The 25,958-nt window shown below is 38.3% G+C and overlaps 1 protein-coding gene and 1 pseudogene across 7 annotated transcripts in view; both read right to left on the bottom strand.

Moving 5' to 3' along the window:
- Positions 1–10,967: 10,967 nt before the first annotated feature.
- The window catches only part of AGBL3 (AGBL carboxypeptidase 3), a 136,758-nt gene continuing 121,767 nt past the window's right edge, over positions 10,968–25,958 (bottom strand). For 5 of the 7 annotated variants that reach the window (XM_050782390.1, XM_050782391.1, XM_050782392.1 and 2 more), the window contains one exon: positions 10,968–11,903. In XM_050782390.1, coding sequence (XP_050638347.1) covers positions 11,781–11,903 — 123 coding nt within the window. In that variant the 3' untranslated portion in view covers positions 10,968–11,780. The remainder of the gene's footprint in view (positions 11,904–25,958) is intronic. The other 2 variants (XM_050782394.1, XM_050782396.1) reach the window with 2 other exon arrangements.
- Positions 16,447–17,798, bottom strand: LOC126949686 (E3 ubiquitin-protein ligase RNF14-like; annotated as a pseudogene).

Here is a 25,958-nt window from a genome sequence, read left to right on the forward strand (position 1 = left end):
CATATGACGGTGAACTTAATTGATAATTGTTTGTATGTTCTGACTGCTCCACCAACCGGACATTCCTCCATGTCCCTCTCACGTTAGGTCTCCCTATTCCCGAGACACAAAAATACTGAAATTAGGCCACTTAATGTCCTTACAATGGCCTGTAAGTGTTTAAGTGAAAGGAAGCGTCACATGTCTTTCATTTAAAATTGAAAGCTAGAAATGATTAAGCTCAGTGAGGAAGGCCTTGTGAGAGCAAAGATAAGCCGAATGTTAGGTCTTAAACGTTGTGAAGGCAAAGGCTCAGATGATCGTTAGCATTATTCAGCAACAAAGTATTTCTAAATTAAGGTATGCCCATTAGGTTTTTTAAGACATAACAGTATCACACACTAAATAGGCTACCTTATAGTATAAACATGACTTTTATATGCACTGGGAAACAAAAAATTCGTATGATTTGCTTTACTGTAATACTTGCTTTATTGCAGTGGTCTGGAACAGAACCTGCAATATATCTCCGAGGTGTGCCTGTAAATACCATTTACAGCAGCTGAACCATGTAGAAAAATTCAGATTACTTTTCCTATCCTGCATAACTTTTGATCTTCTCTGAAGATAATTGCCTTTTTAAAAAAGTTTGTTTGTTTGCTTGGTTTTCTATTACTTAACACTAATCCAACCCTCAAATGTTTATCAAATCTTCTATGAAATAATGTCTATGCATCAAGTATTCTGTATCTTCCTGAGAAAGGCTTTTCAGGCCCTTCCAACCTGCCCCAGTCTGGGGCTTGACACCACACACAGCTGTTGTCCTGGATTCTCACATCAACACCATGCTGGGGATTCCCTTTACTTCTGTCCTAGGTTGGATCTCCTGCTTCCTGCATCAAAGACATTTCTCTTTCTCCATTTATTCAGTTCTGGGAGAGTAAATCTCCCAGATTCCTGAGAAATGGGTACACTGAAAAGAATTTTTTGAGAACTTACAAAACTGAAAATACCTTCATTCTAACTTGATCTATTCAAATGTGATCAAATTTAGACTGAAAATAAAATTTTAGGTTAAAAATAATTTTCCTTTATAATTTTGGGGGTTTCGTCCCATTATGTCTAGCTTTCTTGTTTTGTTGAGAACTCTAAATTTGTTATGCTTCCTAGCTTCCAAAATGGTCTCCTCTCTTGTCATCCTTTCAGCTTTATGCCTTAAAAAATAAATTATTTTGGTGGTTTTAGGAGGGAGCAAAATTGAATGTGTATCCAGTTTGCCATTTTTAACTGGAGATCTAAAATATTTCTCTGTTCTTCTTCTTCTTCTTTTTTTTTTTACTCTTTTGAGACAGGGTGTATCTGTCACCTAGGCTGGAGTGCAGTGGTATGATCACAGCTCACTGAAGCCTTGACGTCTTGTGCTCAGGTGATCTTCCCACCTCAGCCTCCTGAGTAGCTGGGACTACAGGTGGGTGCCACTATGCCTGGCTAATTTTTGTATTATCATTATTAATTTTTTTTTGTAGAGATGGGGTTTTGCCATGTTGCCCAGGTTGGTCTAACACTCTTGGGCTCAAGGGATTCACCTGCCTCGGCCTCCCAGAGTGCTGGGATTACAGGCATGAGCCACTGCGTCTGGCCTCTTTCTTATTCTTTATCTTCCCTTTTTCTTTTCTTTGTTTTTACTCCAAGAGGGTTATTTCTTACTGTATCTTTCAGTGGTTCTCTGGCAACATAGCTGGCCTATGGTTGAGCTTGATGCTTTTATCAAGCTACTCATTTCCTGTTAATTGCTTACCATCAAAATCTCCATTGTTTTTGGCAGCACTCTTAACCTTGAACTTCCCCACACTCTGTTCCAAACAAGTCAGTTTACTTGAGGACAGCTTCAGAGCTCTCTGTTCTTAAGGCATGCCTCTCCCCTGGGCAACATATTTGAGCCACTGCTCTGGACCCGGGGTTGGTGACAGTGGCTTGCTTCTTCTAGAGTGACCCATCTACTTTTTGAGCATGGTGCTGAGTGGGGTAGTAGCCTCTGGTCTTTTCAACTTCAACTTGACTCTCCTGGCATGGAACGTCCACCCTATGAAGTAGCTGGAGGAAAGGTGACCAGGAATCCAGTATTCCCAGCCCACTGCACCTTTGCCTTATGGTTGAGTGGAGGAAGAGAGTCCCTGACCTCTTGGCCTCATTAGCCTTAAATGTTGTCTCTGCAGCACAGAGGTAGGGAGATGAGAAACGCTGGCAGCCTTCTCCTCCTAGAGGAGATACCATAGCCCTTGACTGGGAGCTGGAGGGACTGTGATCCCAGTGTTCTTGGCCATATCCTCCCACAGTGGAGTTTCCCTTCTGCTGAACATGGGGGAAGGGAAGGAGTGGGTCACAGCTAAGTACCACAGACCCTCACTTTTCTTACAGGAATTTAGTAAATTTTCTGAATAAATATGTCTTTATTTGATGTATGCCCTTCGGACAATTTTCAGAAACTTTAAATGGGTTTTTCTAAAAAATATTTCTACCAGGTTCCCCTCCCTGCCCCTCGCTGGGGAGTGGGTGAGAAGCTCCTCAGGGTGCTGTTTTAGAGTTGGATCTCTGCCCAGTTTTTTAAAAAAATTCTATATTAAACACTTCATTTCTTAGAGCGGTTTTAGGTTCACAGGAAAATTGAGAGGAAGGTACAGAGATATCTCATGTAATTCCTACACATATCCAAGGCAGTCTAGTTTTTTTCCTATGTTATCTTCTAGATTTATAGTATTGCATTTTACATTTAGGTCTGTGATCCATTTTGAGTTAATTTTTGTGAAGGCATTAAGGTCTCTGTCTGGATTTGTTTGTTTGTCTGTTTGTTTTTGCAGTATGTGGATGTTCAGTTGTTCCAGCACCATTTGTTGAAAGGACTATCTTTGTTCCCTTGTATTGCCTTTGCTCCTTTGTTAAAGATGAGTTGACTATATTTATGTGGATCTTTTTCTTGTCTCTCTTTTCTGTTCACTGATCTGTTATTTTGCCAATAACATACTGTATTGCTTATTGTACCTCTATAGTAAGTCCGTTTTTAGAATTTTCTTTTTATTTATTTTTGTGGAAACAGGGTTTTTTTTTTTTTTTTTTTTTTTTTTTTAGAGACGGACTCTTGCTCTGTCACCCAGACTGGAGTGCAGTGGCATGATATCGGCTCACTGCAAGCTCTGCCTCCCAGGTTCACGCCATTCTCCTGCCTCAGCCTCCTGAGTAACTGGGACACAGAAGACCGCCACCATGTCTGGCTAATTTTTTGTATTTTTAGTAGATACAGGATTTCACCATGTTAGCCAGGATGGTCTCGATTTCCTGACCTCATGATCCGCCCGCCTTGGCCTCCGAAAGTGTTGGGATTACAGGCGTGATCCACCACACCTGGCCGAAACGGGGTCTTGCTATGTTGCCCAGGCTGGTTTTAAGCTCCTGGCCTCAAGTGAACATCCTGCCTTGGCCTCCCAAAGTCCTGGGATTACAGGAATGAGCCACCACACCCAGTTTATAGTAAGTCTTAAAGACACGTAGTGTCCATCTTCTGACTTTGTTCTTCTTCAATACTGTGTTGGCTATTCTGGGTCTTTTGCCCCTCCATATGAACTTTAGAAACAGTTTGTTGATATCTACAAAATAACTGGCTGAGATTTGAATTGGGATCTATAGATCAAGTTGGAAAGAAGTGACATCTTGACAATATTGAGTCTTCCTATCTATGAACATGGACTATCTTTCCATTTATTTAGTTATTCTTTAGTAGTTTTTTTTATCAGAGTTTTATAGTTTTCCTCATATAGATCTTGACATATACTTAAGTATTTCCTTTTTATTTTTTGATGCTAATGTCAATGGCAATGTGTTTTTAATTTCAAACTCCAATTGTTCATTGCTGGCATATAAGAAGCAATTGACTTTTGTATATCAACCTAGTGTCTTGCAACTTGCTATTATCACTTATTACTCCCAGTTTTTGTTGTTGTTATTGATTTCCTTGCGTTTTCTACAAAGACAGTCATGGTATCTGTGAACAAATACAGCTGACCCTTGAGCTATCCAGGAAGAAGAAAATTAATGTATAACTTTTGAAACCCCAAAACTTAATAGCCTATTGTTGATCAGAAGCCTTACTGATAACAAACAGCTGATAACACATATTTTGTATATGTATTACATACCATATTACAATAAAGTAACTAAAGAAACTATTAAAATCATAAGGAAGGGCAAATACATGGAAAGAACTGTACTTTCCATGTACTTGATGTATTTATTGATACCATTAAGTTTACATTATCTGTTTATGAAATAAATTGTCTGTCTGAAATAGTGGGCAAATGCAGCTGCAGATCTCAATCTATGGTGTATATCAAGCAATTCAACTTCTTTTAATGTCATGACACATTACAGTATTAGACATATCACTGAGGCAGAAAACTAACAAAGTTATTCTGGAACTAAACTTGACACTTGACCAAATGGACCTAACAGACATCTACAGAACACTCCACCCAACAACAACAGAATATACATTCTTCTCATTTGCACATGGCACATACTCTAAGATCAACCGCATGCTTGGCCATAAGGCAATTCTCAGAAATTAAAGAAAAAATGAAATCATACTGACCACTCTTTCAGACTAAAGCACAATAAAAATAGAAATCAACACCAAGATTTCTCTAAACCATACAATTACATGGAAATTAAACAATTTGCTCCAGAATTACTTATGGGTAAACAATGAAATTAAGGCAGAAATCAAGAAATTATTTGAAACTAATGAAAACAAATATACAACATATGAGAATGTCTGGCCACAGCTAAAGCACGATTGAGGGTAAAGTTTATAACACTGAATGCCAACATCCAAAAGAAAGATCTCAAATTTACAATCTAACAGCACACCTAGAGGAACTAGAAAAACAGGAGAAAACCAACCCCAAAGCTAGAAGAAGAAAAGAAATAAGCACAATCAGAGCTGAACTGAATGAAACTGAGACACAAAGAACCACACAAAAGATCAACAAAACCAAAATTTGGTTTTTTGAAAGAATAAGTAGAATTGATAGATCACTAGCTAGACTAATGAAGAAACAGAATATCCAAATAAACACAATCAGAAATAACAAAGGGGACATTACCACTGACCCCACAAAAGTATAAGAAACCCTCAGAGACAATTCTGAATGCCTGTATGCATACAAACTAGAAAACCTAGAAGAAATGGATAAATTCCTGGAAACATACCACCTCCCAAGATTGAACTGGGAAGAAATTGAAATCCTGAACATACTATACAAGTTCTGGAACTGAATCAGTAATAAAAACCTACCAACCAGAAAAGGCCCTGGACCATACAGATTCGTGGTTGAATTCTACCAGACATATAAAGAAAAAGTGGTACCAAACCCACTGAAACTATCCCAAAAAATCAAAGAGGGAGGACTGCTCTCTAACTCAGTCTATAAGGTCAGCATCAGCCTGATACCAAAACCTGGCAGAGCCACAATGAAAAAAGAAAACTTCAGGCCAATATCCTTGATGAACGTAGATGAAAAAATCCTCAACAAAATACTTACTAGCAAACCGAATCTAGCAGCACATCGAAAAGCTAATCCACCACAATCAAGGTGGATGCAAGGTTGGTTCAACATATGCAGTTCAATAAATGTGATTCATCACATAAACAGAACTATAAACAATCTTTTCTGCATCTATTGATCATCTTAATAGATGCAGAAAAGGCTTTTGATAAAATTCAACATCCTTTCATGTTAAAAACTCTCAACAAACTAGGGATCAAGACAACATACCTCAAAATAATAAGAGCCACCTATGATAAACCTACAACCAACAGCATACTGAATGGGCAAAAGCTGGAAGCATTCCCTTTGAAAATGGGCACAAAACAAGGATGTCTACTTGCACCACTGCTACTCAGCATAGTACTGGGAGTCCTAGCCAGAGCAACTAGGCAAGAGAAAGAAATAAAAGGCATCCAAATAAAGAGATGAAGTCAAACCATCTCTCTGCAGATCACATGACTCTATACCTAGAAAACCCCATAGTCTCTGCCCAAAGGCTCCTAGATCTGATAAGCAACTTCAGTAAAGTTTCAGGATACAAAACTCAATATACAAAAATCAATAGCATTCTTATACATCAATAAAGCCCAAGCTGAGAACCAAATCAGGAATGCAATCCCATTCACAATAACCACAAAAAGATTAAAATACCTATAAATACAACTAACCAGGGAGGTGAAAGATGTCTACAATGAGAATTTTAAAACACTGCTGAAAGAAATAAGAAATGACACAAATAAATGGAACAATATTCCATGCTCATGAATAGGAAGAATTGATATTGTTAAAATGGACTTACTGCCCAAAACAATGTACAGATTCAATGCTATTCTTATCAAACTACAATATTTTTTACAGAATTAGAAAACAAAAACAATTCTAAAATTCATATGGATCCAAAAAAGAGCCTGAATTGCCAAAGCAATCCTAAGCAAAAAGAACAAAGCTGGAAGCATCACACTGCTTGACTTCAAACTATACTACAAGGCTATGTAACCAAAACAACATGGTATTGGTACAAAAACAGACAGACTAATGGAACAGGTTAAAAACCCAGATATAATGTACCCTACAACCATCTAATCTTTGACAAAGTCAACAATAACAAGCAATGGGGAAAGAGCACCCTATTCAATAAATGGTGCTGGAATAACTGACTAGTCATATGCAGAAGATTCAAATTGGACCCCTTCCTTTCACCATGTACAAAAATCAACTCAAGATGGATTAAAGACTTAAATGTAAAACCTAAAACTGTAAAAACCATAGAAGAAAACCTGGAAAATATCATTTTGGACGTAGGCTCTGGCAAATTTTTCATGTTGAAGACTACAAAAGCAATTGCAGCAAAAACAAAAATTACAAATGGGACCTAATTAAAGAGATTCTGCACAGCAAAAGGAACTTTCAGCACAGTAAACAGCCTATAGAAGGGGAGAAAATATTGGCAAACTATGCATCTAAGAAAGGTCTAATATCAAGAATCTATAAAAAACTTAAATCAACAAGCAAAAAACAAACAACCCAATTTTTTTAAAAAAGGGCAAAGGACATGAATAGATACTTCTCAAGAGAAGACATACACATGGCCAACAAGCATATGAAAAAATTCTCAACATCACTGATGATTAGATAAATGCAAATCAAAATCACAATGAGATACCATCCCACAACAGTCAGAATGGCTATTGTTAAAGCAAAGAAAAAAACAAACAACAACAACAGCCGCAACAAAAAACTAGTGAGGTTGCAGAGTAAAGGAATGCTTACACACTGTTGGTGGGAATGTACATTAGTTCAGCCACCATGGAAAGCAGACTGGAGATTTATCAAAGAACTTAAAACACAATCATTTGACCCAGCAATCCCATTATGCAGTATATATCCAAAGGAATATAAATTGTTCTACCATAAAGACACATGCATGTGTATGTTCACTGCAGCACTATTCACAGTAGCAAAGACATAGAATTAACCTAGATGCCCATCAATGGTGGACTGAATAAAGACAATGTGGTACATATATACCATAGAATACTATGCAGCCATATAAAAGAAATAGTGTCCTTTGCAGCAACATGGGTGAAGCTGCAGGCCATTATCCTAAGCAAATTAATGCAGGAACAGAAAACCAAATGACACATGTTCTCACTTATAAGTGGGAGCTAAACATTGAGTACACATGGACACAATGAAGGGAACAATAGACACTAGGGCCTATTTGAAGGTGAAGGGTGGGAGGAGGGTGAGGATCGAAAAACTACCTATTGTGTATTACACTTATTACATGAGTGATATACCAAATGCCCACAACATGCAATTTACCCATGCAACAAACCTGCACATGTACTCCCTGAACCTAAAATAAAAGTTCGAATAAAAATCTCTTTATGACATACGAGTCACATTGGATCCTTTTTATCCATTCTGAAAGTCTTCTGTCTTATAGCTGCTGTATTTAGACCATTTACTTGTAATGTAATTATTGATATAGCTGAATTAATATCTACCACATTTGTTACTGTTTTCTATTCATTACCTTGTTTTTTTATTATTTTGTCTTCCACTTGTTTTCTACTTCCTTCTATTTAAGTTGAATATTTTGTATGATTTAATTTTTTCCTATTTTAGTGTATCAATTATACTTCTTTTTTACCCTTGAATTTACAGGATACATTTACAATGAATCTAATCCTTTTTCAAATAACACTATACCACTTACTTCTTTTGGTAGTACAAGTATTTTATAACAGGGTATTCCCAATTCCTCCCTCCTATTCCTTACAACATTGCTGCTATTCATTTCACTTATCAATAGGCTATAATTTCTGAATAGGTAATTAAGAAAAATAAAATATTTTATTTTACTTTTATTTATTCCTTTTCTATTGCTTTTCCTTGCTTTACATAGGCCAGAATTTCTGACCTGTATAATTTTCATCCTTTCTAAAGAATTTCTTTTAACATTAAAAAAAAAAGCAGGTCTAGAGGTGACAAATTCCCACAATTTTTGTTTGTCCGAAAAAGTCCAATTCTCTTTCGCTTTTGGAGGACAAATTCACTGGATACAGAACTGTAGTCAGTTGTTGTTGTGGTCCGATGTTGCATCCCCCAAATTTCATATGTTACAATCCTAACCTCTAGTGTGATGGTATTAGAAGACAGAACCTTTGGGTGGTAATTAGGTCATGAGGGTGAAGCCCTCATGAATGAGATTAGTGGTCATAATAGACATGAGATGATCTATCCCTACCATGAGAGGATACAAGAGGGCCACCTGCAAACCAAGATGACTGTTCTCACCAGACAATGGATCTGTTAGCATCTTGATCTTGGGCTTGCCAGCCTCAGAACTGAGATAAATTTCTATTGTTTCATTAAGCAGTCTAGTTTATGGTATTTTGTTACAGCAGCCTGAGCTGAGACAGTGGTTCTTTAAACCCTTTAAATATTTCACTCCACTCTCTCCTTTCTTGCATGGTTTCTGAAGAGATGTCTGATGTAATTCTTATCCCTGCTTATCTATACATAAGGTGTTTTTTTCCTGTTTTTTTTTTTCAAGATTTTTTTCTTGGTCTTTGATTATTTTGGTATTTATCCTTCCCAGTATTCTGTGAGCTTTCTGGATCTGTGGTTTGGTGTCATTAATTTTGGGAAATTCTCAGTCATTATTGCCTCAATACTTCTTGTGTTCCTTTTTTACTTTTACTTCTGATATTCTCATTACACATGTTACATACCTTTTAAAATTGTCCTGCAGTTTTTGGATATTTTGGATATTTTGGAATTTTCATGCTTTTTTGCTCTGCATTTAAGTTTTACTAGTTTCTATTGACATTGTTTCAAGCATACTGACTCTTTCCTCAGTTGTGTCTCACCTGTTGGGTAGTCCATCATCATTCATTCTGTTACAGTGTTTGATTTCTAGCATTTTTGTTTGTTTGTTTCTTAGTTCACATCTCTCTGCTTATATTATCCATCTGTTCTTGCATTGTCCAATTTTCCCATTAGAACTGTCAGCATATTAATCATAGTTGTTTTAAATTTCTATGGAAATATATGAAAGGTGTGTCAGAGAAGGCAGCAGTTGAGTTGAATCTTAAAGAAGTAGGGGCTGCCAGGTGAAGGAGATGCTGGGCCGAGAGAATAAGTGGCTTTTATGAGAGAGTGGCATGCTCAGAAAACTGAAAGTATTGTAGCATAGTGAGGAAGTGGACTGCCAATCCTCTTACTTTGGATAAAACATCTTATATTTGTATCAAATACAAGGAGTGCAATTATGGACCAAGGTAAAATTGTTTAGGTAATATCTCTGCATCCCTTCATCTTCCAGGAAACTGGTTTATCACCTTTTTTGGTCATTCACAAAGACAATAAATTCCAGAGTTTACAGTCTCAAACTCAGACAATTGAAGATTCAAATGACATTTCACTGAATTAAAAATAAATATTTTCCCAGAGTTTAGGCTTTTGTCCTGATCTATGTGGATAATGCCAACTGAATTTTGAGTACTCTTACTCCATCCCAAAGTCAGCTATAATAAATGCTATGATCCAGAACATTAACCTCCAGCTCTCCCAAGCCCAAGCACCTACCTGGCAGAGGGCATCCCAAAAGCCAGTAGACTTCTGCTCTTGCCCAAGATAATCACTGAGAATGAGAATTTTATACCAAAAGTTGGGGTACTCTCTGAGAACCAGGATACTTGCCTCCAAAGCACCATTTAATGTGTTTAGAAGGTAGCTATTTCCCACCAGATGTTAAAGATTCCTGAGGAAATCTATGGTCATGGTCCTTTAAAATATAATAGTTACTCTTTTAACAGTGCAGCGGGCTCTCCTTGAAAACTCTTCAGCTACTAGAAATACTGTTGAAAGTAGATCACTCAACCCCAGATCTTCATAGTTCTACCCAGCCGTAATTAGGCTGTGGCCTGTATTTTTAATGTACCTCTCCTACCTGACCCTCTCTCTGCTTAGCCTCATCCTCTAATGGATGCCATTGTTGACGTATGACCCAAGGCTGCTTGATTCTGTTTTCTTACTTACCACATCCATCCTGACTCTTTTGCCTGACATACCTGCTCCTCTGCGTGTCCTTCACAAATTCCTGCCAGTGCTCACTGCCTTATGAATGACAAACTGAGGTGCTGGACTTACTCCAGTGTCCACATGAATAAATGGCTGGAGATGTAAACTAATTTTCTGTAAAGGAAACTGTACATCTTTATAGCTTTGCTACATTTTGAGAAATAAAATGACTATTTTAAACCATAGTCCATGCATTTCAGTGCCATTTTGTGCCACACTTTTGCTTTGTGCAACTGGTAACTTTTAATATACAGTATTTTTTCTAATCATTGGAAGTGCACAACTTAACACTTTATCTTATTCTGTAATCATTTTATTCAGGTATGTTTTATCCGTACAATTATGTGGTAATCTCCTAGTAGAGAGAAATGGTTCCTAGCACACCAATGATATAACAGAAAATCAGGAAATGATGTTTGTTGACTGATTCATTAAAGTGTCTAGTAGGGAGGTTAAAAATCAGTGACATATTACATGTCATTCCTACGTTGAGTTCTTAAGTTTTTTGGTGTTAAATGCATAAGTAGTTTTGGAAGAAATCAAAACTTCAGAGATTTTTTTCCATGCTGGTAAAAACTAAATATAAATATCTACTTTGATATTTTTCCGTATTTTCTCTGGATTTCTTTTTAAATCTCTGAAAGATGTTCCCACTACAGAAGATGGGATATCTAAAATTTGTAGTTTATGCATATGCACGTGTAGGGGGAGAGATAGGGAAAGGGGAAGGGGAGGGCTTTCCTTTTTTTCTTTTTACCACATAAGCATATGTTATCCTTCATTCACAGTTCTCAGAGCAGTATAAAACTAGATTAACTCTCCCTTTGGAACTTCAGATATAAGGTGGGTTGTCCATCATTCTTATTGGCCTGCTCATCCTTATTTTTAGTTAGATGGAGAGCTGTATGCTTAGAGCTTTGCTGGTTAGTTTCTTCAGCTTGAAGACTCTTATATTTTAGAACATTTGCATCCATTCCAAAGCTTGAAGAAGCAGTCTCCCACTTGCTGCTGAGAGGTTTTATGTCTTCATTCTTTATGGCCCAGATTTGAGAATGTTTATTCTTCTTGGGGCCTTTGAGAGGTGATAAACTTTCCAATGACCCATGGGGCTTAGACTGAACCCATTCTGAAGAGTTTGCCATAACATCCCCTTGGATTACAAAAGGGTGATTTCTGGGTGCTGTCCAAGATGTGCTGTATTTCTTTATATTTCTGCAAGTAGCTGGATTTAGTCTAGAAAAGAAATGACATATGTGAACTTTTGTCCATCACGTACCTACTTTGTAGTCCTAGGTATATTATCATAGTACAAATAATATTTTTTCTTTTTAGTAAGTTCATAACTTCTTAAAAGTTTAAGACTTTTACCATCATAAGTCTTCATCTCTGATCATGATTTTTTTTTAAGCACTACTCCAATCTTGCATTTCTAAATGCCTAGAGGACATGTTCATTTGGATACCTACTCTGACCTCAGCCTTCCTAATATAACAGCCACTCTGGGCCCCAGCTTCTTATCTATATATCTAGTTAAAGTAGATGGTCACTAAAAAGTAAAGTAGTTGTTTGCTCTAAAAATCTATTCTGTTTATTCTATTAGAATGGATTCAGTATATATGCTATGAGATTTTTTTCTATAACCAGTAAAAAAATCAATGTCTGAGAGAGGGAAGTTTTCCTCGAGGGAGCTTTTGTAAACTAATAATTGCAGCCACTTAAAATCACTGTTTTTTTAGTATTCCATTTTTTAACCATAGAATTTCAGCTATATTTTCAATTAACCTTTTAAATTTTGAGGTAACTGTAGACTTACATGCATTTGGGAGAAGTAATACAGAGAGATCCCATGAACTCTTCACCCAATTTCCCCAAAATAGCTTGCAAAACCATAGAACAATATCACAATCAGGATATTAACATTGATGTAGTCAAGATAGAGAACACTGCCCGCATGTTGTCCTCTTATAGTACCTGCTTCCTTCTTTCCCATCCCCTTCTTAATTCCTGGCAACCATTATTAATCTATTATCAAGTTATATTATTTTGTTATTTTAAGAATGTTACATAAAGGAATCATACCGTATGTAACCTTCTGGGATCAGCCTTTTTTTTTTTGTAAACGCAAAGTAATTGGAGATTCATCTATGTTGTTTTGTGTATCAGCAGTTCATTCCTTATTATAATTGCTGAGTCTGTGACATGAATGTACCATAGTTTGTTTAATAATTCATCCATTCAATGACATATAGATTATTTCCAGTTTATGGCTATTACAAATAGTTATACACACAGGATTTTTTGTGAGTTATTTTTTGTATAAGGTGTAAGTTTAAGGTTCATTTTTTTAGCCTATGGATATCCAGTTGTTCCAGCACCATTTGTTGAAAAGGCTCTTTTTTCTCCATTGAATTGCTTTTGAATTCCCTATCAAAATCAGTGGAGCATATTTATGTGGTCTATTTCTTGGTTCTCGCCTCAGTTCCACTGATGTATATATTTATTTCTCCTCTAATATTACTGTCTTGATTACTCTAGCTATATAAAAGTTCTTGAAATCAGATAGACTGATCTCTCCCACTTTATCCTTGTTTGTCAAATTTGTTTCTGCTATTGTAGTGCATCTGCAGATAAATTCTGGAATAATCTTGTCTATATATGAAAAAGATCTTGCTGGGATTTTGATAGGCATTGTGTTAAACTTGTAATATTAATCTGGGAAGAACTGACATCTTTATTGAGGCTTTCAATTTATGAACATGCTATATCTTTCCACTCATTTAGATATTTTAAAAATTCTCTTATTCATGTTATATGCTTTTGAACATACAAACCTTGTACAACTAAGTATTTTTTTTCAGATATTTCAAGTGGTATTATATTTGTAATTTTGGTGTTCACATGTTCATTGCTTATATATAGAAGGAGAATTAATTTTGTACATTTATCTTGTATTCTGAGGCCTAGCATAACTTATTAGTTCTAAAGGGTGTGTGTGTGTGTGTGTGTGCGCGCGCGCGTGCGCATGTGTGCGTGTGTGTTTTGGTAAATTTATTAGGATTTTCTACATAGAGAATAGCATCTTTCACAAGGAGGGATCATTTTATTTCTTCCTTTCTGATTTGTATGCTTTTTATTTTTTTATTGCCTTATTGCAATGGCTAGAACTTCTAGCACAATGTTCAATAGAGTGGTGTATTAGTCCATTCTCATGCTGCTAATAAAAACATACCCAATACTGAGTAATTTATAAAGGAAAGAGGTTTAATTGACTCACAGTTCCACATGGCTGGGGAGGCCTCACAATCATGGTGGAAGGCAAAGGAGGAGCAAAGTCATGTCTTACATGGTGGCAGGCAAGAGAGCTTATGCAGGGGAACTCCTATTTATAAAACCATCAGATCTCCTGAGACTTGTTCACTACCATGAGAAGAGTATGGGGAAATTGCCCCTGTGATTCAGTTATCTTCACCTGACCCTGCCCTTGACATGTGGGGATTATTACAATTAAAGGTGAGATCTGGGTGGGGACACAGCCAAACTATATCAAGTGGTAAGAATTGACTTTATTAAGTTGAGTAAGTTCCCCTTTATTCCTATGTTTTTCTGACACTTTTTACCATGGATGGGTATTGAATTCTGTCAAATACCAATTTATGTGCCAATTAATAGGATCTTGTGATTTTTCTTCTTAAGCTTGCTAATATGAAGGATTTCATCAATTACTTTTTGGATATTAAACTAACCTTGAATTCCTGAAATAGACTTCACTTGGTCATGGTGTATAATTCTTTTTATTTAGAGCTGAATTCTATTTGCTAATATTTTGTTAGATTTATCTTGTTAAATCTAGATTTATGCAAAATCCTATTCTGTCATTTCCTTTTTTGTTTTGCCCTTGTCTGGTTTTGATATCATGCTAATAATGGCTTCATAAAATGAACTGAAAACTCCTATTTCCTGGAAGAAATTGTATAGAATTGGTACTAATTCTTCCTTAATTTATTGGTAAAATTCTCTTCTAAAACCACCTAGGCCAGGTGATTTCTTTTTTAGGGTTTTAAAACTATGAAATCAATTTCCTTATTAGTTACAGGGGTATTCAAATATTCTATTTCATATTGAATGAGTTGGGGTAGTTCATATTTTATTGAGGAAATAATCAATTTCCTCTAAAAAACACCTGGATACACGTGCAGAACGTGCAGGTTTGTTACATAGGTATATGTGTGCTATGGTGGTTTGTTGCACCTATTGACATGTCCTCTATGTTCCCTCCCCTCACCCCTCACCCCCCAACAGGTTCTGGTGTGTGATGTTCCCCTCTATGTGTCCATGTGTCCTCACTGTTCAACTCCCACTTATGAGTGAAAACATGTGGTGTTTGGTTTTCTGTTCCTGTGTTAAGTTTGCTGAAGATGATGGCTTCTGGCTTCATCCATGTCCCTGGAAAAGACATGATCTCATTCCTTTTTCTTTCTAATTACAAGACGATTTTTAAATTTATTTTTATTTTTAAGATTAAACATCCTCTTCGACAATCCAAAAACACAGTCCTTGCTCACTCAGGACACACACACCTAAAACAGTCAAAAGCGATTCCTCGATTTTCAATGACAAAGTAGGAAAAAAAGAATATGTTCTCAAGCTGCAGTTTAATTTTTCTGTCCTCTTTTCCAAAAAATTTTACTTTGCTATCAAGTCCGCCCACCAATGATAAGGAAAGACAATTTTTTGAAAAGCCAACAAAACCCAGAAAAAGGAACAGGTATCAATTCAAAATTATCACCCAAAACACTGCTGTTGCAAAAAAAGAGCATGAAGCCAAATTTCCACAGCTTGTTAGAGAAGACCTTTAAAAATAATTCAGAAAATTAGGACTGGAACTACAGTGGTACAGACAGGTTATACTGTCACTATATGCATATACAGTGGTAAATGCGGATAATTCAAGAACATTCAGATTGGGAATATATTAAGCTTTCTCCTATTCCAGCAGAGGAAATAAAAACATGTGTTGCTGGAATTAATATTAAAATTGTCCTTACAAATAGAAGGTAGAGCAACGGTAAAGAGAGAGAATGTGGAACAAAAGTAGCAAAGACAAGTCATTTTGAATCTAGGCTCTAACACCCAGGAAAGTTGAATAGAACTTAAATTCTTCTAAGCCAGTATCACTAAATTCTAGATTTGGCCTGAAACCAGTGGACCATATACACTACTAATAAATATCAAGTGCCCCACAGCATTTGTGGTATTAAAACATATTTTAAAATTATTATAAATTTCCATTCTGGAAAGCAGGTCAAAATGACACTGGATCATCCAGTCAGTTACAGGGTAAAGGGCTTCCTCCAGAGAACTGACTTGGCAGAAATTTAGGTTGGTAGGAATGTGATTAATGTGGAGTAAACGAGATCAGATTCTCAGTATAATTTTCATAAGGCTTCTTCTACCTACCCCGGTTGTAAGGAGTAGTACTGAGGGAGCTCCAACAGAATGTCTTAGAGGGATGCTTCTCAGAGACAAAGGGTCTGTAAGTTTAACTCTTGACCCCTCTTCTTACGTAAAGCTTGGGGAAGGAAATAAATATTTAATTTTTAACTACTCAGAGCTTTGGACACATTATAATATTTAATATTCTGTAGTTTCATTTTCTGAACCCTTGGCTTATAATTTTTCTCAATTTACATTAAAAAATATATGAATGCACCCTCTTCAGTAGTACCACATGAAAATATAAACCTTTTCTTCCATATCTTCTACACAGGAAGAGTGAATGAATAGTACTCTAAATATCCTGCAGAGTTACTTTGTGTACTTGACAAAAGATTAGGGAAAACCAATCCACTTCCATATCTTGAGCAAGTAGTTAACTAGTCTTCAATCTCATCTTCCAAAATATCTTCATCAACATCCACAGCATAAAACAGCTGGTTAAAACGTGGTGAAGCAGGATCAGTGAAATGTTTGTAAGGGTTTGCTCTAGAGAGATAACTCATGCAAATCCAACAGAAGTATTGCATACAGCCAGTACATGTCATCTTGTTATATCCATCTAATTTCTCTATGGGAGTTCTACAACATGGTCAGTTCTTGAAGTTTTTCTCTGGCCATTCCTTACTTTCCATCTTTTCCAGTGCCTTCTGAATCACCCTCTTACCACACCTTTGTTCCAAAAGTCTTTTATTGGCCTCATCTGCTTGCAGGTATTCATTTCGTAAGTCTATTAATTTCTCTGCAGTCACCTTACATGGAGAGACCCCATGGTAGGTCAACCTGCATAAGGTACAGAAGGCAAAATTGCAGCTGGAGCAGATACCCATGGTGCAGCCAGGCTCCTGCATGACAGGTAGCTGGCAGCATGGGTAGGGGCAGTATACCACATCTGCCATCAGGTCCAAGGTGAACTGGAGAAGAAGGCGGTCATAAGAGGCAAATAACTCTGCTTGCACTAGCTCCTCTTTGACCTGACCAGGAGTGGCCACCGAAGGGCACTTTGGTTCTGGGCAGTTGAGGCATTGAACCTGGCCATCTCTGATCTGGATTTCAAAGTAGTCCTTCAGACAGGCTTTGCAGTACACATGCCTGCACTCCAAGAAGTACATGCATTCACTATCCAGCTTGTTACAGAAACAGATATTGCATAGGAACAAATTACTACTAAAGCATTTTATCTGCTGAGCTTGATCAAAGTCCAACATTTCCCGGATCATATTTAACAATGATTCCACATCCTGCACAGCTGTCTCGTCCACAATTTCCTCTTGGTCTGTATCAGATCCAGAAGTTCCTCCAAAAACTAGGTCTGTGTTGGGAGAGGCTTGAGCTGTCCTTCTCTGCACATTTTTGTGAGAACCAATCTTGAGCTCAAAAGGAGAGACAATATTCAGGTATAGTAGGGTCTCTTCCTTAAGAAATTGCATGCAGGCTAACAGGATCATGCTGCCACGGTATTCTTCCCATAGAGCAGATAGCGCTCACAAATATCTTGAAATTCTGTAGCAAATCCAAATAGATCCTGGTTTCTCCACCTTGGACAGATTCTGCTTTTCTAAATTCATCTCCATCATAAATACTTGCTGGGGCCAGCAATTCATCCTCCTGAGCTTCTCAGTCTTCTGACGACATTTAATTTTCTGAGGAACAAAACCAAGATGGCCACGAGAGTGAACTCTGGTCGTTCTCGCTGCTATGCTGCCACCAGGGTCATGACAGTTTACAAATGCCTTTTTTTTTTTTGAGAGACAGTGTCTCACTCTGTTGCCCAGGCTGGAGTGCAGTGGCACTATCTCGGCTCACTACAACCTCCGCCTCCTGGGTTCAAGCGATTCTCCTGCCTCAGCCTCCCGAGTAGCTGGGACTACAGGTGCCCACCACCATGCCTGGCTAATTTTTGTATTTTTAGTAGAGACGGGGTTTCACCATATTGGCCAGGCTCGTCTCAAACTCCTGACCTTGTGATCCACCCACCTCGGCCTCCCAAAGTGCTGGGATTACAGGCATGAGCTACCATGCCTGGCAGATGCCATTCCTTTTTATGGCTGCATAGTATTCCATGGTGTATATGTGCCACATTTTCTTTATCCAGTCTGTCATTGATGGGTATTTGGGTTGGTTCCATGTCTTTGCTATTGTAAACAATGCTGCAATAAACATATGTGTGCATGTGTCTTTATAGTAGAATGATTTACATTCCTTTGGGTATATACCCAGTAATGGTATTGCTGGGTCAAATGGTAGTTCTGGTTCTAGATCCTTGAGGAATCACCATACTGTCTTCCACAATGGTTGAACTAATATACACTCCCACCAGCACAGTAAAAGCATTCCTATTTCTCTACAGCCTCCCCAGCATCTATTGTTTCTTGACTTTTTAGTAATTGCCATTCTGACTGATGTGAGATGGCATGTCATTGTGGTTTTGATTTACATTTCTCTGATGATCAGTGTGATTAGTGGCGTTGAGTTTTTTGTTTTTGTTTTTGTTTTTAGATGGAGATTTGCTCTGTTGCCAGGCTGGAGTGCAGTGGTGCGATCTTGGCTTACTGCAACCTCTGCCTCCTGAGTTCAAGCAATTCCCCTGCCTCAGTCTCCCAAGTAGCTGGGACTACAGGCATGCGCCACCACACCCGGCTAATTTTTTGTATTTTAGTAGAGACGGGGTTTCACCATGTTGGCCAGGATGGTCTCGATATCCTGACCTCGTGATCCACCTGCCCTGGCCTCCCAAAGTGCTGGGATTACAGGTGTGAGCCACCGCACCCAGTCATTGAGCTTTTTTACATGTTTGTTGGCTGCATAAATGTCTTCTTTTGAGAAGTGTCTTCATATCCTTTGCCCACTTTTTGATGGGGTCGTCTGTTTTTTTCTTGTAAATATGTTTAAGTTGCTTGTAAATTCTGGATATGAGACCTTTGTCAGATGGGTAGATTGCAAAAATTTTCTCCCATTCTGTAGGTTGCCTGTTCACTCTGATGCTTGTTTCTTTTGCTGTGCAGAAGCTCTTTAGTATAATTAGATCCCATTTGTCCATTTTGACTTCTGTTGCAATTGCTTTTGGTGTTTTGTCATGAAGTCTTCACCCATGCCTATGTCCTGAATGGTATTGCCTAGGTTTTCCTCTGGAGTTTTCATCGTTTGGGGTTTTACATTTAAGTCTTTAATCCATCTTCAGTTAATTTTTGTATAAGGTGTAAGGAAGGGGTCCAGTTTCAGTTTTCTGAACATGGCTAGCCAGTTTTACCAGCACCACTTATTGAATAGGGAATCCTTTCCCCATTGCTTGTTTTTGTCAGGTTTGTCAAAGATCAGATAGTTGTAGATGTGTGGTATTATTTCTGAGGTCTCTGTCCTGTTGCATTGGTCTACATGTCTGTTTTGGTTACTGTAGCCTTGTATTATAGTTTGAAGTCAGGTAGCGTGATGCCTCCAGCTTTGTTCTTTCTGCTTAGGATTGTCTTGGCTATTCAGGGTTTTCTTTGATTCCATATGAAATTTAAAGTAGTTTTTTCTAAATCTGTGAAGAATGTCAGTGGTAGTTTGATGGGAAAAGTGTTGAATCTATAAATTACTTTGAGCAGTATTGCCATTTTCATGATACTGATTCTTCCTATCCATGGAATGTTTTTCCACTTGTTTGTGTCCTCTCTTGTTTCCTTGAACAGTGGTCTGTAGTTCTTGAAGAGGTCCTTTATATCCCTTGTTAGCTGTGTTCCTAGGTATTGCTTTGTAGCAATCGTGAATGGGAGTTGATTCATGATTTGGCTCTCTGCTTGTCTATGTTGGTGTAAAGGAATGCTTAGGATTTTTGCACATTGATTCTGTATTCTGAGACTTTGCTGAAGTTGCTTATCAGTTAAGGAGTTTTGGGACTGAGATGATGGGGTTTTCTAAATATAAAATTATGTCATCTGCAAACAGAGACAATTTGACTTCCTCTCTTCCTATTTGAATACCCTTTACTTTTTTTTTCTTGCCTAATTGCCCTGGCCAGAGCTTCCAATTCTATGTTGAATAGGAGTGGTGAGAGAGGGCATCCTTGTCTTGTACTGGTTTTCAAAGGGAATGTTTCCAGCTTTTGTCCATTCAATATGATATTGGCTGTGGGTCTGTCATAAATAGCTCTCATTATTTTGAGATATACTCCATCAATACCTAGTTTATTGAGAGTTTTTAATGTGAAGGGATGTTGAATTTTATCGAAGCCTTTTCTGCATCTATTGAAATAATTATGTGGTTTTTGTCTTTGGTTCTGTTTATGTGATGGATTACGTTTATTGATTGGCATATGTTGAACCAGCCTTGCATCCCAGGGATGAAGCCAACTTCATCATGGTGGATACCTTTTTTGATGTGCTGCCAAATTCGGTTTGCCAGTATTTTATTGAGGATTTTCGTATTGATGTACCTCAGGGATATTGGTCTGAAGTTTTCTTTCTTTGTGTGTCATCATCCTGGTCCATCAGGATGATGGTGGCTTCATAAACTGAGTTAGGGAGGAGCCCCTCCTTTTCAATTGTTTGGAATAGTTTGAGAAGGAATGGTACCAGCTCTGCTTTGTACTTCTGGTAGAATTCGGCCGTGAATCTGTCTACTCCTGTGCTTTTTTTGCTTGGTGGGCTATTAATTATTGCCTCAATTTCAGAACTTGCTATTGGTCTATTCAGGGATCCAACTTCTTCTTAGTCTTAGGCGGGTGTATGTGTCCAGGAATTTCTCCATTTCTTCTAGATTTTCTAGTTTATTTGCATCAAGGTGTTGATAGTATTCTCTGATGGTAGTTTGTATTTTTGTGGGATCAGTGGTGATATCCCCTTATTATTTTTTATTGTGTCTCTTTGATTCTTCTCTCTTCTTCTTTATTAGTCTAGCCAGTGGTCTATCTATTTTGCTAATTTTTTCAAATAAACAGCTTCTGGATTCAGTGATTTTTGGGGGAGTTTTTTGTGTCTCTATCTCCTTCAATTCTGCTCTTAGTTATTTCTTGTCATCTGCTAGCTTTTGGATTAGTTTGCTCTTGTCTCTCTAGCTCCTTTAATTGTGATGTTTGGGTGTGGATTTGAGATCTTTCTAGCTTTCTGATATGGGCATTTCCCCCTTAACACTGCTTTAGCTGTGTCCCAGAGATTCTGGTACATTGTCTCTTAGTTCTCATTGGTTTCAAATAACTTCTTGATTTCTGCCTTAATTTCATTATTTACCCAGGAGTCATTCAGGAGCAGATTGGTCAATTTCCATGTGATTGTGTGGTTTTGAGTGAGCTTCTTAATCCTGAGTTCTAATTTGATTGCACTGTGGTCTGAGAGACTGTTTGCTATGATTTCAGTTCTTTTGCTTTTGCTGAGGAGTGTTTTACTTCCAATTATGTGGTCAATTTTAGAAGAAGTGCCATGTAGCACAGAGAAGAATGTATATTCTGTTGATCTGGGTGGAGATTTCTGTAGATGTCTGTTAGGTCCACTTGATCCAGAGCTGAGAGTTCAAGTCCTGAATATCTTTGTTAATTTTCTGTCTTGTTGATCTGTCTAATGTTGACAGTGGGGTGTTAAAGTCTTCCACTATTATTGTGTGGGAGTCTAAGTCTCTTTGTAGGTCTCTAAGAACTTGTTTTATGAATCTGGGTGCTCCTGTATTGGGTGCATATATATTTGGAACAGTTAGCTCTTCTTGTTGAATTGTTCCCTTTACCATTATGTAATACCCTTGTCTTTTTTTACTTTGTTGGTTTAAAGTCTGTTTTGTCAGAGACTAGGATTGCAACCCCTACTTTTTTTTTTGTTTTTCTTTGCTTTCCATTTGCTTGGTAAATTTTTCTCCATCCCTTTATTTTGAGCCTATGTGTGTCTTTGCACATGAGACAGGTCTCCTGAATACAGCACACCAATGGAACTTGTAGCATAGAGAAGAATGTATATTCTTCTTTATCCAATTTGCCAGTCTGTGTCTTTTAACTGGGGCATTTAGCCCATTTACATTTAAGGTTAGTATTGTAATGTGTCAGTTTGATCCTGTCATCATGATGCTATTTGTTTATTTTGTGCACTGATTGATGCAGTTTCGTCATAGTGTCATTGGTCTTTATATTTTGGTGTGGTTTTGCAGTGGCTGGTACTGGTTTTTGTTTTTCATATTTACTGCTTCTTTCAGGAGCTCTTGCAAGGCAGCCCTGGTGGTAATGAAAGCCCTCAGTATTTGCTTGTCTGGAAAGGATTTTTCCTTTGCTTATGAAGATTAGTTTGGCCAGATACAAAATTCTGGGTTGAAAATTTTTTTCCTTAAGAATGTTGAATATTGGCCCCCAATCTTTTCTGGCTTGTAGAGTTTCTGCTGAGAGGGCCACTGTTAGTCTGATGGGCTTCCCTTTGTAGATGACCTGGCCTTTCTCTCTGGCTGCCCTTAACATTTTTTCCTTCATTTTGACCTTAGAGAATCTGATGATTATATGTCTTGGGGTTGATCTTCTCATGGAATATCTTAGTGATGTTCTCTGTATTTCCTGAATTTGCATATTGGCCTGTCTTGCGAGGTTGGGGAAGTTCTCCTGGATAATATCCTGAAGTGTGTTTTCCAACTTGTTTCCATTTTTCCTGTCTCCTTCAGGTACTCCGATCGATTGTACGCTCGGTCTTTTTATGAAGTCCCACATTTCTTGGAGGTTTTGTTCATTCCTTTTTATTCTTTTTTTCCCTTGTCGTGTCTGCATGCCTTATTTCAGCAAGGTGGTCTTCAAACTCTGATATCCTTTCTTCCGCTTGGTTGATTCAGCTATTGATACCTGTATATGCTTCACGAGGTTCTCATGCTGTGTTTTTTAGCTCCACCAGGTCATTTATGCTCCTCTCTGAACTGATTATTCTAGTTAGCAGCTACTCTAACCTTTTATCAAGGTTCTTAGCTTCTTTGCATTGGGTTAGAACATGCTCCTTTAGCTCAGCGTAGTTTTTTATTACCCATCTTCTGAAGCCTACTTCTGTCAATTTGTCTGTCTCATCCTCCAACTAGTTCTGTGCCATTGCTGGAGAGACATTGTGATCATTTGGAGGAGAGGAGGCACTCTGGCCTTTTGGGTTTTCAGTGTTTTTTCATTAATTCTTTCCCACCTTCATGAGTTTGTCTAGTTTTGATCTTTGAGGCTGCTGATCCTTGGAGGAGGTTTTCCTGGGGGCTTTTTAGTTGTCGTTGATACTGTTGTTGTTGCTTTCTATTTATTTTTCTTTCATTGGTCAGGTGCCTTTTCTATAGGGCTGCTGCTGTTTGCTGGGATTTCACTTCAGACCCTAGTCATCTGGTTGACTCCGGGGCCTGGAGATGTCACTCAAGGAGGCTGGAGAATAGCAAAGAAGCGTGCCTGCTCCTCCTTCTGGGATCTCTGACCTCTAGGGGCACCAGCCTGATGCCAGTAGTATTGCTTTTGTATAGGGTATCTGACAACCCCCGTCGGAGGGTCTCACCCAGTTGGGTGGCAGGGGGAACAGGACCCATTTAACTAAGCACTTTGTCCCTTGGTTGGGGGGGTATGCTTCGCTGGGGGGAAACCCACTTGTCTGGGCTGCCCAGATTCCTCAGAACTACAAGGAGGAAAATCTAAGTCTGCTGGTCTACAAAGACTGCGGCCACCCCTCCCCATAGGGGCTCAGGCCCAGGGAGATCCGGGTTCCTGAGCCTCTGGCTGGAGTTACTGCAGTTCCTGCAGGGAAGCCCCACCCAGGAGGAAGGATCGGTCAGGGCCAGGCCTGAAGAGGCACTTTGGCCACATTCTGCCATAGTTGGTATGTTGGGCTGTGAGGAACATGTCTCGGGACCAAGCTGTTCAGCCTCCCTGACTCCAGCAGAGGAAAAATGCAGCCTGGAGCTATAGAGATGGATGATGCCCTTCCCCCACCCAGGGAGCTTAGCGTGTAAGGCAGTTGCGAGTCCCAGTGCCGGCCGCTGCCCCTCCCCCAAGGAAGTCAAACAGCTTAGACAGCAGGCAGCCACAGCTGTGGTGCTGGTCATGCCTCCCCTGGGGCATTCTGTAGGCTTAAGCAGATTCCAGCTAAGAGGCGGTTGAGAATCTTCACGGCTCTGGGGTTGGGACACTAGGCCCTGGTGGCATGGGTTCGTGAGTGGGATCTTCCAATCTATGGGTTCCACAGTTCTGTGGAAAAAGCACGATTTCCCTGGCTGGGTAGTACACTCACTCACCACTTCCCTTGGCTGGGGATGTAGGAGGGCGCTCTCCTGCCCTGTGTGGCTCTCAGGTGGGCTGCTGCACTACACTGTTCTTCCTTCTTCTCTGTGGATCACACCAGCCTCCTAGTCAGTTCTGATGAGAGAACCTGGATACCTTGCTTATTATGGTTCTTTTCAATGGCAGCCTCCGAATGCCGCTGTTTCTAGTTGGCCATCTTGGCCCCACCCTGGAGAATATTTTTGATTCACGAGTTACTCAGAAGTATGTTATTTAGTTTTCAAATGTTTAGGTTTTTTTTTTTCGTATTACCCTTTGGCTATTGATTTCTAGTTGGATTCCATTGTGGTCAGATAATACACTTTGTATGATTAAATTATTTTAAATATGTTGAGGTTTATTTCATAGCTAGGATATGTTCTATCTTGTTATATGATCCACGTACACTTGAAAATAATGTGTATTGTGCTGTTGTTGGGTGAAGTGCTCCTTAAATGCCAGTTAGATATTTATATTCTTGGTGAATTATTTTATATCCTTGCTTATTTCTATCTAATTATTGAAACAATTGTGAATTTGTCTATTTCTCCTTTCTGTTTCATCAGTTTTTGCTTCACATATTTTGCAGTTTTTTGTTGTTTTGTTTTGTTTTTTGAGATGGAGTTTTGCTCTTGTTGCCCAGGCTGGAGTGCAATGACACGATCTTGGCTCACCACAACCTCCACCTCCCGGGTTCAAGTGATTCTCCTGCCTCAGCCTCCCAAGTAGCTGGGATTACAGGCATGAGCCACCACACCTGGCTAATTTTTGTGTTTTTAGTAGAGATGGGGTTTCTCCATATTGATCAGGCTGTTCTCAAACTCGCGACCTCAAGTAATCCACCCACCTCAGCCTTCCAAAGTGCTGGGATTCCAGGCGTGAGCCACCGCACCCAGCCAGTTCTGTGATTTTACACACACATCCAAGATTGCTGTGTTTCTAGTGGATTGACCTTTTAAACATTATATATAATGCCCCTCTTTGATAATTTTCTTTCCTCTAAAATCTACTTTATCTAATATTAACATAGCCATTCCTGCTTTCATCTATTAATGTTTGCATGATGTATCTTCTTCCATTCTATTACTTTCAGCCTGCCTCCATTGTCATATTTGAAATGAGTTTCTTGTGACTGCATATTGTTGGGTAATGTTTTAAATTCATTTTATTAATCTGTCTTTAACTGTTGTATATAGATCATTTACATTCAGTGTAATTGTTGATGTCTTAGGACTTAAATCTGCCATTAAAAAAAATGTTTATTCTTTGTTTTTTGTTTGTTTTCTCTTTCCTGCCTTCCTGTGGGTAATGTGAACATTTTTCAACAATTCCATTTTGATTTATTTAGTGTTTTTTAGTATATCTCTTTGAACAGCTTTTTCAGTGGTTGCTGTATTATACTACATATGCGTAACTTATCACAGTCTATTGGCTGTGTTAACTTAGTAATCTGAGTGAAGTACAAAGCTTACCTCCCTTTATGTCCTTTTACCTTCTCACATTTATAATGGTCTTAAATATGTCTTTTACATGCATTTGGAACCACATCAATATTATAATTTTTGCTTCAACCATCAAAT

Source organism: Macaca thibetana, chromosome 3 (assembly GCF_024542745.1).
Source record: "Macaca thibetana thibetana isolate TM-01 chromosome 3, ASM2454274v1, whole genome shotgun sequence".
NCBI lineage: Eukaryota > Metazoa > Chordata > Mammalia > Primates > Cercopithecidae > Macaca > Macaca thibetana.